General features: G+C 34.6%; 2 protein-coding genes across 2 annotated transcripts in view; both read right to left on the bottom strand.

Annotated features, from left to right (window-relative positions):
* The window catches only part of LOC111057853 (apoptosis-stimulating of p53 protein 1), a 376,427-nt gene extending 366,213 nt beyond the window's left edge, over positions 1-10,214 (bottom strand). The window contains exon 1 of the mRNA XM_039437713.1: positions 9,573-10,214. The gene's annotated coding sequence lies outside the window, so the exon portion shown is untranslated. The remainder of the gene's footprint in view (positions 1-9,572) is intronic.
* Positions 10,215-14,728: 4,514 nt separating this feature from the next.
* LOC111060217 (neurogenic locus protein delta-like) overlaps positions 14,729-18,165 on the bottom strand; it is a 28,672-nt gene continuing 25,235 nt past the window's right edge. Inside the window, exons 7-9 of the mRNA XM_022347870.2 lie at positions 17,755-17,885; positions 16,730-16,866; positions 14,729-14,970 (exon numbers count right to left, since the gene is read on the bottom strand). Coding sequence (XP_022203562.1) covers positions 14,776-14,970; positions 16,730-16,866; positions 17,755-17,885 — 463 coding nt within the window. The 3' untranslated portion in view covers positions 14,729-14,775. The remainder of the gene's footprint in view (positions 14,971-16,729; positions 16,867-17,754; positions 17,886-18,165) is intronic.

The following is an 18,165-nucleotide window of genomic DNA, read 5'->3' as shown; positions in this document are numbered from 1 at the left end:
TATTTTAAGACCGGAAGAATGAGGAAATTGTGAATGAAGTAAGAAATACTCGTGCATTCAATTAAAGCACTATATTAGTGATGAACTAGTAAGTTGATCACTATACTTTCAATGACATTTGACAAATCAATTATAATTCCAACCATTATTGAACATGATCTGTTATAACTTTATTGCAGATAAAAATCTTGCAATCGTTTCTTTATTGTATAGTTTGTTGTCTCAATGTACACTCACATTCTCAACTAAAACCAGAGACAAATCATTACTACAAGTAATAACTAATAAGTACGTTGAATCTTTATAATAAAACTTTATTCTATGAGTTCAGTCATGAAACTATATTCTCTTTCAGGACTTAGAACCTCTGGTGATTACATCCATTTAGATTTCAAATTAATCCAATTCCAATCAATTTCATCGTTATTCATCATTGTATATTGTTGCGTAACAGAAACTGAATCATAATTCCATTTTCATTCAACATTCTTTGGGCTAAAGATGATTTTGTCATTAAACCTGGAGCGTTGATGATAATGGTAAAAATAATGATGATAATAATATCGAGTGACCTGGCTGGCTCAGGTCTGGTGTCAGAGTTTTCAGGTCGCAACTGATCAATTTCAGGACCTCTGACATGACCTAACGACTACTGTTTAGGCAGCCGGGACCGACGTCTCAAAGTGTCCATCCGAAATAAGGGAGTGGCCGAGAAAAATATCTTGCCCATGCTAGGATTCGAACCCGGGCCTCTGGATTGAAACCCGGGCCTAATGATGAATTTGAAACATGCTACTTTTCCTACCAATTTTTGATAATCGTATACAAATTCATGTTATAATGAGCCGAATATCCTCACTCCTTCCAACAGTCAATAAGTACCAGTACACTTATCAACATTTCGCGCTAATTGGGACTTTTGATGTGTTTTTTTTCTCTTTTACAAACAGCAATATCTTTTAGTCGACTAATTTGCACCTCGATCATCAAATCGAACACTAATTGTGGCTGAAAACAAAGTCACAGCGCAATCTTAGTACAAAGTAGGTTTGATGGGGTGTAAGGGGGTTTACAGCGTATGTAGTAAACCGGGGTGTAATAAGCAGTACACTGTGTGAACGTGGGTACCCTTTGAGCCCAGCCAATTAGGGCCGCCAGATTGTGCTCAAAGGGCTACCAGCTAATGAGTTCAAGGGCCGGCAGAGTGATACATACAGGGTGCGAAGAAGAGTCCGCAATTCGATCAGCGGCCCTTCAAAGGCACAGGTGGAGCCTCCTATTGCATTAGGGTCCGTCTGCCTCTGCCACCAGCCAGCATACCACCGCAACCAGTTGTGCTTTGCACCAGCTCTTATTTCTTTTCACCAACTAAATTCAATTCATCTTTTCACAGATTCCTTTGCTCTCCTTGCCCTGGGAGACAACTTGGTTCAGTTTGATAGAATACCTTCTTTTGCTTGATTCGATAATAACAAAAGAAATAACGACTATTTTTTCAACAGATGATAGTGAGACGAAATTTGATGCAAAATATAGTAGACTGATATTCGTTTATGAGTGTATTAAAATCGGAAGATTTGAGAATAGAGATAGAATTGTCTTAGGAAACAAATTTCCAAACTATATGGTGATATTTTGTTATAAACATTTCGATTTCATACAGTTTTGATTTTTTTGGATAATGCAGTTCCATTTGGGGGACTTATTTCTCTCTCAACAGAAGCAATGTAAACTTGAATTAAAATGCTAAAGGACATTGGAAAAGATCTACTACAAATCATATTATTTCATTTAAGATCAGCGGAAAGAGTTGCAAAAGATGTGACACTTTGTGAATGCTGAAAGTGTGTGGAGGTTTATCGATAGGGAGACTTGAAGGCTTGTCTTCTTGGCCGCATGAATATTTTAATGGTCTCTGGAGGTTCCGAGCATCTTCCTCAGACACCGAAGAAAAGCAAAAGCGACATTGAAAGAGAAAGGCAGCATGATGCAGTGGTCTCCATTTCTTCTTTATCATCTTCTCTTTCTTGCTCTCTAGCTCCTAAACATCCAAGATGAACGTCCAAGTAGGCCGCTTGCTTTTAATGTGGCAAGTTTTATGTTTAAGTTATTAACGTCTCAACTTTGCTGGGGTTCCGTCTTTGATCATCAGCATCATCATCATCATCAACTAGCTTAATGTATAAATATATCTATGCATTATATGAGTTGTCTCAAGTGGGAGACACTGTAACTTTGTTGCTAAGAGGACGACAGAAAGCCCTAAATAATTCACTGTCAAGTTATCGGATGGCTACCCAGTGCGGGGCACTCGGTTCCTCAGCTTAATTCCCAGCTTGCTATTTACTGAAGGATTTATTTTTGCCGTCCCACAGCCTGCCTGCTTGGTGCATGCTAGCACACTATAAGCTGATCTATCTTTCTCTCCACGCTGTTAGAATTTTCTTTCTTTTCCTTCCGTTTTTCTCTGCTCCTTATCAGTTTTTCTCTACCTCATCTCATCCTTATCTTCTATGAATCATCATCTCTTACTTGTCACTGTCTACGAGTATTGCTACTGAATATGCACCTTACCTTCTTCATTTTATATGACATTTCCTACCAATTCTCGACTTCTCTTTCTTATCATCTCTATCAATTTTCTTGATTTTTCAAATACTTCCAGTCAATTAACACCAATCCTCATTCTCACTATTATACAAGGATTTTTCTGACTCTTGCCTATATAGGTCAAGATTTAATGTTTAGTTTCATTTTTATATTTTTTTCTGCTCCGTCCTCTCATTCCAATCTCCGACTGTACAATAATGTACTGTCTACTACTATAATTATTATTACCATGTCACTTGAGTCGACTTTGCATCAATTTTTCAAATCAAATCTTCATTTTCCAATACCTATCCCACGGTAATAACTTGATGATCAATTTTCTCTTGATATTGCGATCTCCTTCTATGCTCTTACTTGACTCTCTTTGGTACATTTAAACTTTTCTACCCATATTTCCTGTCTGGTACACTCCTCCTTTGTCTAACGTCGTACTCTTTTTCCGAAAACGAAACTGATTTGTAGGCAACAGATCGAAAATAATTGAGTCTTTGCTGATATTTATTGATTCCACTAAATATAATTCATATCTGATTCAATACCACCACTTCTATTGATTTACAAGTCGTGTCACAATGATTGGGAAAGGAACAGTAGATGTGAGTTCCTAGAAACATCATCAAACTAAGTGAAAATATTCATCCGCAGAACATTGTTCATGTATTGTTCTGTTCTCAACCTTCCAACTCTATCACGTTGGAACTGATCACTCAATACACAACATCCCATAAACAAACGTCGATAGTACCTTTTACAGTATCTTTGATCCAATCGCTCGATGAATAACTTAATATCCATTGGTAGAACATGGAGAGAGGTGAGTGAGAAATAGAGAAGAAATGAGAAGAGAAGGGAAGTAACAAGAATGTGGTAAGAAGAGAATTGAATGAGAATAATGTGTTTTTTGCTGCAAGCCACACCCAGAAGCAAGTCGATACATCACATCTACGCGTGCATAATTCACGCTCTCAACTTGTCCTGTATTCTAGGGTGTCAGTTGGGTGGAATATTTCTGTCGTCATGTCACTCAATATTCTCGGCTTCAAAACATTGTAGACTGCGAATCAACTTGAGAGCCATGGTCTCTATCTACTACCGTACTACTGGTCATCATGCATTATTTAAAGCGAAAAGTAGCACCACAGCTCTGTTACATTGAGCATTCTATTAGATTTTGATTGACAACAATCCATTATTGAATCCCTTTTTTATCTTCACATGAGCACTTTAAGCGTGTGTGTGAGAGTGTGACTAATGAAGACGGATAATGACGAGAGATGAGCAGACCTACAGCTTTAGGTGAGCTCCGAGCCAAGTGGAAGCGATTTTTTAAATCTATGAATTAATATTTAGAAGAGTCAATTCTACAAGTGGCCACCATTCCTAAGGGAACTGCAGGCTCATGGATCTCAAATCATCTGATCAATAGATTATGAGTGCGATCGAATGATTCCAACCATTAACGCTATCATTTGAACTCTTTCATTATTAGTCATTTGCATTTGAAACCATTCTTCATAACTTCAATAACCTTATCTATCATTTTCCAAAGTGATAAATCAGGCTATTGTTAGTAATCAAGAGGTTTTCATGAGCTGAAGAAATCAAATGTTGAGAGATAACAAATGGAACTACACTTCGATATCTTGAAAGAAGGTTTTTCAAATAGCATCTGGAAATCTCTCTCAATTTTTAAAACAGTTTCAAAAGTATTGCTGTTGAAATTGAATATAATCTGTAGCCACTGTATAATCAATGGGCGATAACAAAAGATGGGAAAATAAACTAAAAAAGTAGAATGTGTCATTATATTGGTACATGATGGAAAACGTAGAGAAGCGGAGGCGCAATTAAACGAGGTCACACAATATAATCGGCGATCAAAAAGCGTTCACAAACTATCACCAATTGAAGGTCCCAAATAAAAGGGAAAACCTTGTATTGTTGGTTGTCCCATTGTTGGACGCTAAATACACACTTCGGAGTGATTTTTTCCGCCAGAACGAATTTTCTTGGAAAATTTGTGGAAAGCGTTTGCACTTTAGGAGACCCCATTTTATAGCGTGGAAAGCTAACACGCTTTTTGTATACTTAGATACTGATTACAACGATTAGAGAACGTTTCATACAACTAGATTTATAAGTCCACAAAAAGTAAATTATGAGTTGTGAAAATAAGTACTTGATAAACTTTAGTTGTAGTTACTAAGGTTCAAATGACGGCACCTACGGTTATAAGGCTTCAGACCATAGTCTGTTATTGATTTGTTGAGAATTAGTTACAGAATCAGCTACTAGTGGGCTTGTCATTCTATTTCTATACTATTAATGATGAGTAAACATATCTAACATAGAAAAATCTTTATACAATTGAATTATCTAAATGAATAACCGCATACTCAAGTTCACATAATATGTTCTGCATTCTTCTGTTGCTTATAGTGTCGATAGAATGCATATCGTCATTGATTTTTGTTTGGGTGAGATTTAGCCCTAAATCAGTAAATTAGAGGTGGATTGGAAGGGCCAATAGTAGTTGATAGCAAGATTTGAGATTTCACTTATTAATTTTATTCAATTGATTTTTTGTAGGTACTCAAATTGTTATCAATCATTTCTCTTTTGAATTTAGCGGAAATAAAATACTATAGTTTTAAAAATTACTTACAGATTGAAATTGAAAATATATTTCATTTATTGAAATGCGTAATAATCAATATACGAAGATCCAAATACCCTGAAGACTGCGAACCACTGCGAATATTTACAGTTGTCAGCAATCGATTAATGGTAATATTAGCAACTAGTTGATAACAATTTATATGGATTTGGATGAATCAGTTGGCATTTTCCATCATCTTGAATTATAGGCTAAAAACAGACCACTCGGTATCATCAGAGACAAATAATAATACATGGTATAATTAAATAATTTATAAGATAATTAGATAATAATAATAAGGTAAACTAGATAATATAATTTAAGAGTAAACTAATTTTAATAATTTGAATGAAACAATTCAACGAGATCTTTGCTCTATTGTATCATCTGGAATGTATCATGTATCGTTTTTCAAACTTGGAACGATTCAACAAATGATCAACTTGGCTATAAAAATGCAGTCATTTGAAAAACATCTTGTCTTTTCGCGATGCAGAGAATTGCAACGTGAATGGCATATTTTTAGAGAACAATATTGTTGTGTCCGGCCCTTGGGGCACTCCTCCACAATGGATAGAAAACAAGCCATCAGTGCTCTTTTCTCTGTAATTATTTAATTTCCAGCATAATTAGGATGTAGTAGTGGATTGTTTGCTCGACATTGCTCTCCAACTGCAACAATTTCTTTGCATTCCACGAACATACCGACGTGGAGGTGGAGGAGAGCAAAAATAATAAGGGGGAGGAGAAAGGTGGGTAGAGGAAGAGAGGGGAGGAGATCGTCGAATGAGAAGGAGTGTACGTGTGAAGAAGAAGAAGAAGAAGAAGAAGAAAAAGAAGAAGAAGAAGAAGAAGAAGAGAAGAAGAAGAAGAAGAAGAAGAAGAAGGAAGAGGAGGAGGTTGATGAGGTGGAGAATGAGGAGGAGGTTGATGAGGTGGAGAATGAGGAGGAGGATGATGAGGAGGAGTTGGAGGATGAGGTGGAGGAGGTAGAGAAGGATGAGGAGGAGTCGGAGGAGGAGGGGGAGGATGAGATGGAGGAGGAGCTGGAGGAGAAGGTGGAGGAGATGGATGATGAGGTGGATAAGGAGAAGGATAAGAAGAAGAAGAAACAGAAGTTGGGGGAAGATGGAGCAAAGAAAGAAGTATTGGAGAAAAGATATAATCTTCCTTAGTTAATTATGTGAAGATACCATAATATCATAATATCTCGTCTCATTGTTTCAAGGTACAGAGTCGGGTTTACTTGGAATATGCAATAACTCGAACTGATTTTTCCAGAATTCCAAGAGTAATATCATTTTCAAATCAGTTCTATTAACATGGTATGCGATAATGATGGAATAACAGTGTTGATGATCGTGAATTCAATGATGAGCGTTGAATAAGAAATTCAAGTAATGCTTTGTGAACACGACTGCGATTCGCACTATGATATTAAACGATATAATGAAATGATAATCTATCTTTGATTTATTTTTATAGAGCTCTCTCAGATTTTCTTTTAAAAGAATACATCTGACACACTTGGGAAATGGCATGAATATCCGAAACGGGTTGTGCCTTTGAAAGGTATAACTTGAAAAGTAGAAGGGTACTAATTATTTGAAAAAAATTCAAGCAAAATCAATGTGATAACTATTTATAAAAAACTCAATATGATATACTTCTATCTTATTACTGTTAATATTACAATTTTTATGTTGTTCCATCTCTTTTTTATATATATTAATTTTTCTCTTCTGCCAAACATAATAGGCCTGCAAAACCCCATACAAACCAGGAAGTCTTTTACGGCATGTATCAGTTCACACTAACTTAAAAATACAACTAATATGAAAAGAACCAATCATCATTACTTAGTTCAACAAAATCTATATCAAATTATTGGGCTACGATATAAAATCATTACAATAAAAACCATAATTAATATAAATATAATTTAAAACCATAAACAATATAAAACCTATGATGAAAACCTGGGTAAAATTCTAGAGAGATGTACCTGATTGATGTTGTAAGAATTAAATGATTCCTGATAGGTCGAAATAACACTCAATCACGACCTGGCGCAATTCAGCCACAAATAGCTTCTTCCAATTCTTCATCACTTTCACTCTTCAACTCACTGCCATACTCCTTTTATCTGTTTGCTCGTCATTCTCTCCGTCTTGGTCACACAAGACAGCACACAAACACACACATAACATAATATCCCATTCAAAGACTGAATTTACAATTGTTACTGCGGTCAGGTTCAAGGATAGTACGTCCTTCAGACACAATTTGCCCCAGGTCCCAGGTACAGGTATTTAATGATCAGAATGACTGATACATCATGGTCAGACGATAATGATACTCGCGGTACAGAGTTGCTTGGTTTATAAGTTTCTTATATTGAATACTAGCAGGTAACCCGTGCTGCGCATGGGTTTAATTAAAAACTCGACCAACTAAAATCTTGAAGAATTTAGAATATGCTTATAACCATCCTCCGTAAATAAATAATTTTCATGTAAAATTTCAAGTTAATCAGGCCAGTAGTTCAAGCGTGATAGTGCGTCATTCGTGAATTTAAAATCCCGTACGTGCATAAGCCGATTTCCTCCTTTATTATATTATAGATAGATAGTATGACTTTCGATATTTCGGAATCTGGATTAAATCCATTCCTTCAATGGCAGTATATATAATGATCAACTATATTCATTGTTCTTTCCACGAGAAAACAATAAAGTATTATTTATAAGCACATAAATAACATAATAACACATTATTTTGACAATTGGTTGAGCACCAAATCAAAATATTCTCTCTCTAAGACAAGCAAAGCTGGGTCAAAGTTGGCTCTGATTTACTTTTGGCATAGAATAAACAATCTTAAAATCAAGATTATGAGATTTCCACAGACAAGTCATTGATTCAAGTGAACTTACAGTAAAACCAATCCTTCTCCTCCAAACTACCGTCACAATTTAGAGAGCCATGATTCCTGCTCGAGTATTTCCAACAACGTCTGCAGTTCTCAAATGTATTTATCTATTGCTACGAAATTTGTAAAATGATGACAAACATATCAGCGGCAACTCAACTGTATAAGTTTTCTCTGCTTTTTGATAACTTAAAAACTAATATTCTTGAATCCAGGAGATGACATTCTTTTCAGTGGAAACCTTTCTTTGATACCGTACCGAACCTTCCGACTGAATTCATCCATCTACAATATTCAGTATTCATAATTTCATATTTATTCCACATTCCATACAAATATATACAGTATTTATCTCAACTTGTAGTTAAAGACAATTCCTCATTTCAAAACAACCAAGGATTCATCTCAATATTCTAAAAATTCAAATTTCTTGGCTGTGGATGATGCCCATATCCTAATACTAGGGGTTTGGGCTGGCAATGAAAGGTTTAAAATGGGTTCCAAATCACCAGGAGGTGATTTTGCAGCATAATTGACTGTTAGCAAACATACATATATATATATATGCCTGCCTATTCCTACCTTAGACTCATTCTCGCACACAGGCAGTAATGCCTCTGCGAGAGTAAATATTTCTTAATATATATTTATATATCGCTGTCATTTCTGTGGTGCTGACATTGTCTTATTTTTATTGTTAAGTGTATTCTTATTTTATGATGTAGGCTACCACTGTAATTGCTTGTACGACTTATGAAATAAATAAATTTTTGAATTGAATTGAATTGAGGCTTCAAGCAGACACCGTTCCAACCAGAGAACCGATAACACGCCGCTCTTCTCAATCTGTGCGGCGACAGGGTCTGTCTTAAGGTGCGTACAGATATACGCGCCGCGAACATGAGCAATTCACTTTTAATCAGCTGATTATATCTATATTTCTACAGAAACGGTAAGATACAGATATAAAAAGCTTGGCATCAGCTGATTAAATGTGAATTTCTCATGTTCGCGGCGCGTAAATCTGTTCGCACCTTTACATGTGATCAAACATATTATATTATTGCTATGTTATCATTAGCAATTCCTCAAAACCATTTTCTTTATTCTTCAAAGTAGACTAATAATTCATAGATCAAAACTGCAGTAAAAGAGGATTTTAAGTCTCAGTCGAAACAATTAGCACAAAATCAAACATTTAGCTCACTCCAAACAATTAGCAGACTTTCACTTCTAGTACAGTATTGAATTTACACTTTGCATATTACTTGATTTTTCACATCTTCAATTTCATTGGTTGAAGAATAAAATATATCAACAATCGAATAGACATGCAATAAAGTTATATCAATAATAGAGCAGTTAATTTACCTTATAAGCAATTCCGCCCACGCAAGAGAAAGAGGTAATCCAAAAATAGTTGAAGAATTGTAGAAAAACGTTAAGAACACGTTGAAACAAACTGTTGATTACAAGTAATATAAATCTTACTAAATTCACTTGCTTTGATTCTTCTGGTTGATTATCACACACTTCAAACACTTCAATTTATTCAATATGGACGATGCACTCAATTTGAAAACATCACAAACTTTCAAAGGCATTTGATGTGAACCCGATCACTTTACCACATTATTCTACTACAAGCTCAATTTTACTTGGAGTGGTTTTATTTATTAGATATGATGTGATATGCTAACACACAAACCATACTGTAATGACAGCCGATGTCATTGATGATTAACGTTGAAAAACACGATGGACAATTTGGAAAAGTTATAAAACACGTTGTAGAACGCTAAAAGCACGTTGATAATGTTAAAATAAACGTTGATATCTACGTTAGCTACTTGGATTGACGGGACAGGGTCTGAGCGACGAAAAGCGTTAAAAATTGGTTGGAGAAAATGGAAAAGTTGCAAAACACTTTGGAAGGCGCGCTAGTCACGTGTGTTACCGAGACACACAGTCTGATGGACAGATTTCCGAACCGCGCTTCAGCCGACGGTAAATCGAACTGACGTATTCGAATCGTGAGCTCTGCGAACAGCAGGCAACGCCGGTAGAACAAACAGAAGAGACCGGGGCAACCGGTGCCGAGAGGGGGAGAGAGACCTGCTGAAAAGAAGGCCATCACTCCTATCAGCTGTCAGGCTTCCCGCCTAACTTCAAGTTAGTTCGCTGAAAGTCCGCTGGTAGCAGCACTGTTTGGAAACACTGCCCCTATCAACAGGTGTACTGCTGCAGGAGAAACACAGTATGGTACATCTCCACATACAGTACAAACAAACTACAGGAGAGGGTAAACGTTTTTATAGCTCTTATTCCACTTCAATGTTGTTTGTTGAGGTGCGTACAGACTTATGAGCCACGAACACTTTTCACTAGCTTCTTATATATTTATTTCTACAAAAACAGCGAGTATTAGCATAGCATTAGCTGATAAGAAATGAAATACGCGTGTTTGTGATACATAAGTATATACGCATCTTTGGATAATGACAAGTATGAAATATTATTTGAATATTATTGAAATAATATTTGATATTGGCATATATAAAATTTTATCTTAAGGTGCGTACAGATATACGCGCCGCGAACATGAGCAATTCAATTTTAATCAGCTGACTATATCTGTATTTTTACAGAAACGGTAAGATACAGATATAAAAAGCTTGGCATCAACTGATTAAAAGTGAATTGCTCATCTTCGCGGCGCCTAAATCAGTACGCACCTTTAGAATTGTAAGTTTCTCTCCTCTTTCAAATAATACTTCACCACAGCGAGCTACTCTACCTTTGAATTTCACAAGACATTTTCTGAGAGTGGGTAAAACACTTGAGAAGTGTAGATGTAGTATGTAACGGGAAGGATCCCTTTTTGATTGACGAGGAAAAAAATTAGATACTTCGGATATTTTTTCCATGTGAAAAAGAGAATGATTCTAATAGTCATCTAAGGAGGATGTTCAAATGCGTTACTCCACGTTACATGGACACTTCCCACCCTTTTAGGATAAGAGAGTGTTTTTGGAATGCCCTTTTTTTGCGTTACGTAATTTAGTGTGCTACTTGTAGAGTTCAGACTTGAAACATGAGCTATTTTCCCTAAAGGGAGACTGACAAAAAAGCTCTAAATTTTTCTCTAAATCGGTTCCTCAAAAGTGCACAAATTAGAGTGCTGTGCTAATTTTTGCATTGAATTTTATAATCAGGCAAACTTGGCTATGTTTTTATTTCAAATAGACTACCATATTCCTTTGAAGTCTTCAGATAGTGAATGCTCACTGGTCTTAATTAGTTGTCAATGAGGCTAGTGCTTGTGTTTTTCCCATGTGAGAGCATCACTGAACTCTGCATATGGCAAATCAGAAATTGAATCGGTTAATTTAGAATCATTCTCTCCCGTTCTTATGAATCTAAGACGGATTGGTCAACCATCATTGTAATGAGTTCAATATTCTATAAATCAAACACCGCTTTTCTATTATTGTTTTTAAACGAGATTATGGTAGTAGCGGTACTGGGAGAGACTTTTTCAGAAGTGAAATTCGAAAAATTCCATTTTCCGTTCAATGTTGGATGATGACAATATCCTTCATGATGATCTTCATACTATCTGATAGAACAGTGAAATTCAATCCCAGCCGTGCAAACAACTCAAGTAGCAATGTCAAGTATAAGAAAAAACTGAAATAATATTATTCTACCACAAGACTTATGAATTTGATTTATTACACAGTATTTTACACGTTATTCCTGCAGCTCAACCTTGAAAAACTCAGAACAAACATCATAGAAGGTTATGGATCACTAATTGAAAGAATTTGTTGCAAAAATTATTGAAAAAACCGTGAAAGATTAGAGAGAAGTGATATCATGCAATACATAGTTTTTATCGTACAATTACAATCCTTATGTTGTCACCAGAGTGCCAACAGCTGCGTCCTTGAAATTCTTGGGTGAAGGAGGGGGGTCAAATAAAATCTTGGGGGTCCCAAAGCAGTGACCACTGACGAAAATTTTTGTATAGTTGCAGGGGGGGTTGTTAGAAGCTGATTTTTCTAGGTTTGAATTTAAATTTGAAATCTAAATTTAGATTGGGGGGTGTCACCCCTGGTTGTCACAGAAATAATCATACTCCATAATATTAGCCCTACTATATTTCTTTCAGGTGTTTTAAATCATTATTGTAAAGCATATTTTACCGGTGATAGAAATAGAAAACCTTTGAAAAAGTTGATTTAAAAGTTTTTGATTATATTTTAGATAAATAATTTTGTGACTACGTTCACGATAAAAAAAAACAAATCGCATGGTTCTCAGTTAATTATAATCTTATCTTCAAACACACTTATCTAGAAACCCACAAATATATCTTTTTTCTATACTTAACTTTCACTGTTTTCAGTATCATTCTTGCTATAAATTCTTCCACAAAGTCTGAGTGAGGGATAAACCTTCTAGGGAATCTTTTACTGCGTCGAATAAGCCAAATTCTAATTGCAGGTGAAGATATCATTTTTTTTTTTTTTTTTTTTGAAGAACCATGAATATCGCAGTAGAATATTAATTCTGTAAAACTTCACTAAAATAGTAATAGTAAAACTGTAATTCAAAGTTAAGGAAAATAAGACAATGGTCTAGCAGTGGAAGAATCTTTACAAGCACAGAACATTAATATCTTATCGTATTTTATCTTATCGACTGTGCCTGTGCTGTAAGCTCACGCTATCGGTATCTAGCAGCCAATGCAGAAACTACTTTTTTCAATGAGTCTCTATTCAAGATTCTACTTCTCTCAGATTCTCCATTCTATTAGTGAAAGAAAATTTTAATGCTATTATGGACACACAACTATTAGTAGTTAGTACCTACTAATGTCAGAGGCCCTGAAATTGATCAGTTGCGACCTGAAAACTCTGATACCAGACCTGAACCAGCCAGGTCACTCGATATTATTATTATTACCTACTATAGTGGGGTCCACGTTATAATGGCAGTGGATAAAGATAGGATAATAGCGATGCCGATTCTCTGCATTAATTAATTATACTTCTACACTATCAAAAACATAATTGGCATCGTTGTGGACCTAGAAAAGGATAGTACCACCGGTTTTGTCGAATGATAGACAAGGATAGCAAAACCAAAGTTGATCAAATACTGTCATTATAACGTGGACCTCTCTATATGCTCTATTTTATTGCGTTTTATCAATCTATATTCTACTACTGTATTACACAATGGTGCTTAGGTAGAGTAAACTAACTGTAGAGGTCACCAAGAGAGACAATAAATTTTTTATTTGATTAAGCCTGTATGGTTTTGTCGTATTCGATACTCATCGCAGTATTAAGACGATAATTCATTGCATAGCACAAAAAAATCAGTCCAATACAAAACGTCTGTGCCGTTTTTTATTTCCCAAAAAATGCAATATGAGGAAACATAAACATGGATATAGAAAGCCTAGAAAAAATGTAAGGATCTATCTTCCGTTATTCGATGATATACGTGATACATTAGTGTATGATGACCTAAATTAATTTTTTTTTCTATTAAGAAATAATAAAATGATTCATAATCATTCTTTATATTAATATATCATCATTTTATCTGAAACTCTATTTTTAAAAGTGAATTTTAAATTAACCATGCATACTAGACTGTCACAATGAACTGGAAGATACTGCACATTCACTTATAGACCTAAAATATTTATACAACTATAAATATTAAAAATTCCAAGATAATTGAAAACACCAAGGTAAGTGAGAACTTGAGTCAACGATTTTTTTTAATTCAGTCATACAATATCACACACAATAAATAATTGAGAAACAAATAAATAAGAGAATAAAATACATTCAAACAAATAAATAAATTAATACCTTAAATGAATAAATATCAATCAACCAATGAAAATAAATGTCATGAAGGTGATAAAAGCTCAAATGATATGAATGAACAATAAATAATATCAAAATGGGGTTTCCAACCCACTGGACTTTTGAAACCACTTTTCCATTAATCTTCACTCCTTTATGAACGATCTTTGGCTCTAACTTCAACAACAATTTGTCCAAACAAATTCAGAGATACAATTGGCATCATTGGATACATCTTGACATATTATTTATTTATTTTCCAGCCACGTCAGTCATGTCTTCAATGCTCAAAATGAATACGGTAGATGAGTTATTATTTTATCACAATAAAAATTATTATCAAGTACCTTTTATTTTAATAAAATATTCTAATATAATAAACGGTACCTGATAATAATTTTAATAATCAGTACGGTAGCCCTAAAAAGGTCTTATATTACATTGAATTCTCAATGAAGTGATGTGAGTGAAAGCAGTAGAGCCTGCTTTAAAAATTCGTGTTCATTTTTTACTGTCTCATGACAAGATTTTTTTCGTACCGTATCATTATCAAACATAATTCAATTCAGAACTGATTCAATGATTGGTGAGCACTAGAAATAAATATTTCTTTTCAAAATAATTAATTATTTTTTCCAACAAATTGTGGCTCTCTCGAAAAGGGTGGATCATTTGGGATGCAGCTAGGCCGTTTCGTTGACAGAAACGTTTTCGACTGAAGTTGAGTTTTTTGTTTGTGACTCGGGCGGCGCCACTGTAGAAGTACTTGACATTGTGTTCAATGTTGATGGTGAGGAGGAGGGTGTAGGGGTGGGGGTTGGCGTTGTAGAGGGAGGAGGAGGAGGAGGCATCATCATGGTGATGTTCATGTATTCAACCTGCAAACAGAATAGATCAATAATTAGCACACCAAACACTAAGCTAAACAGTTATTATTTATTATTCAGTGTTCTTTGATAGATAACATACCAAAACCACCGACTTATCACAACCTTTGGGTGTGCTTAGTTTCTGGGGGGGGGGGTATCCCATCCCCTCCAAAGGAAGGCTGAATCAACTCCTCTCATTCATGACTTGAAAAATCACTTCCCGGTGATTCGGAACCCACCTAAAACTGTAGGTCCACTCATCTTTCAATATCATCCGTCTCATTAGGGGGTGCGGGGGTCCTCCCCAAAACATTTTTGAAATGTTATATGCTTACAAGCATTTTTAGACTTGATTTTACCATAAACGAAACTAAAGGTTTGAGAGGCAGTTGGATCTAGTAAGATTATTTCAAATTGGTTTTGTAATAATATATGTTGTTGATGGTTTAGAATCTAATACCTAATTCTTAAACCTAGTTCTTTATAAAATCAGGCCTTTTCAGTTATCACAGTATTAATTAATAAAAACAATATGAAAGCTTGTAGTACCCTTTATTATTGAAAACTTTAAAATATTAGTTTCGACCTTTTAGGCCATTTTCATAACTTATGGTCGAAACTAGTCGTTGTAATATTTCAAAGTTTTCAATAATAAAGGGTACTACAAGTTTTCATATTGTTTTTATTAATTTGTACAAAAGTAGCCCATACGTGAAGTGTTTTTATCACATTATTAGCATAGAGAAAGGATAAGCGTAAGTATTATAATAATATATTATATTATGTCGGATTTGACAGAGGCCATCTATTTTTGAGAGATTTGAACTAATCAATGTCCATTCTTTGGAAAGAATACTCAAAATATCCTTATAATATTTATATATAATTTATAAAATAAATATCTAAATATTTTGGATATTATATTAGGATTTAATTCCTAATATAATATCTATATTGCTTGTCTCTGGTATTAGTACACCAGGAAACTAAATCTCAAAACCCAATATAGACTACAATATATTTAAAAAGGGTACTTGGATTTTTATTTTCATTTCTTGCCTACAAACAAGTGTTTGAAGTGAAGGCGGCTCAGCGTTATTTTTGTATTCTATGACAACGTTAAAAATTAGTGTAATAACAGTAAACCGGTAAGGTATCATTACGCCTATGATGATTAAACATATGCCAGTTGGGAAAAATGAAAATATGTTCTCAAACTTTTAAATAAGATAATTTGCTTAGAATTCAATGCTAGATTTCATTTAAGACTTCTTTAATCATAACCAGGTTTTCCATTATCTATAATGTTTTATACTTAACATTGATTAATATTGTAGAATATAGATAAATCAAGGATAAATTAAGGATAACAAGAGTATTTTACAGTTATAAAGATGATATCTTCTTTTACAATAATTGGTGAAAATTTTGGGTGGGCTCTGGAATGACTCACTCATTCAAAGTGGTTCTCAAGAAATCGTTCCATTGGAAGCTATCGGCAAATTCTACAGAGATTCATTTTTTGGATAAATGTTGATCCATTAACGGAAAATGATGACTAAGTTATATTGGAAGACCAAAGTTTTCAACTAACAAGATTTATGAAATATCCATTTCATGTTTATTTATTGTTCAATCTAAAATCAATATTTCTGTTATAGTTTCAACTTATAGAATCCTAGATCCCTTTCCACTTCAAATTGTCTATTACCCGGTATGTAATTTACTGGGTCTATTAATTAATTTTATTGAAAAATGATTGTCTCACCTTCTTGTCAACTTCGCAATTACGTCCAGTGAAGCCATCGGGACAAAGACACCTGTAGCTGCCATCCTCGTCACTCAGGCTGACACAAGTTGCTCCGTTCTCACAAAGTCCAGGATTGTTCTCGCAGTGAGTCAACTCTGCAAATCAAATTGCCCACAAAAATAATTGCGATTGGATACAGAATACATGAATAATACTAATGAGTTGTATCCAGAGAGTAGAGAACATCCTATAATCTCTGTTAGTAACAAGTCTAAAGGTGCGTACACATATACGCGCCGCGAACATGATCAGCTGACTATATCTGTATTTTTACAGAAACGGTAAGATACAGATATAAAAAGCTTGGCATCAGCTGATTAAAAGTGAATTGCTCATGTTCGCGGCGCGTATATCTGTACGCACCTTTAGAATAGTATTATTGTTTATATTTCAATAGTCAAGTTTTAGAAAAAAATCGATTTTGATGAATTCAAGTTTTTAATGAACAATATCTCTTGATTGACACAATTTGAATGTATAATTCAGAATCCCTCTGGGCTTAATTTTGTGATTATTGCCTTGTGTGATATCTAGAGTAGGGGTTATCAGGGGTGTAGTCATTGTCCCACGTTGTGACGTCATGTGTGATAATCCATATTCTTGGGGGTATGATGCCAATTGTGGTTATGAAAAACCACTAATTTGAAGGTTCAATAGAATCCCGCCTGAGAGATATAGGTTAATTTTATATAACTCAGGACTATCTGATTCAGTAGGTTGTCCTGTATTTAGGAATGGAATGTTTCAGTTGCAATGAGACTTATACAGCTTGAGACCAAAAATAGACTTCGCTATGTAAATTGATTTTAAGATACACTTATTGATAACAAATTTTCTCAAAAATGTACTTTTGAAAAACTCTATACAAGCTTGCTATAAAATAGTGAATAGTGAATCACTTTATATTTAATTCCTTATAATTGATAGAAAGTTATTATGATGGATAAAAAAGTTATTGAAAATGTATTAAAAGTGATATTGACCTTGATCACAAAGCATGCCGCCCCATCCAGCTTTGCAGTTACATTCCCAAGGCCTTCTGCAGGATCCGTTCACACACCCTGGGTATGGATAGCACTGGTCACAGTTGTCACCCCACCATCCAACCTTACATCTGTCAAAACATTCATATTCATCATATTCATTCATTCATTCATTTATTATAGCAAACAATACAATAGTCGGAAAAGAAAAAAAAACAGGCTATTGCCCAAAACTTCTTCAATTTCCTAATTTTGACTAAAAGTGTCCAAATATTATGTAAGTAAATATTCCTTTGATATTCATCGAAATAGAGTAGGTTATATCTCAATACTGTACTGGAAGAATATTATATTTTTCTGATACACTCATGTAGGCCACTTATCATTCTCGTTTGACATGAAGATGCTGAA

The sequence above is a fragment of the Nilaparvata lugens genome, chromosome 11 (assembly GCF_014356525.2).
Source record: "Nilaparvata lugens isolate BPH chromosome 11, ASM1435652v1, whole genome shotgun sequence".
Classification (NCBI taxonomy): Eukaryota; Metazoa; Arthropoda; class Insecta; order Hemiptera; family Delphacidae; genus Nilaparvata; species Nilaparvata lugens.
This window is presented reverse-complemented; position numbering and strand designations above follow the sequence as displayed.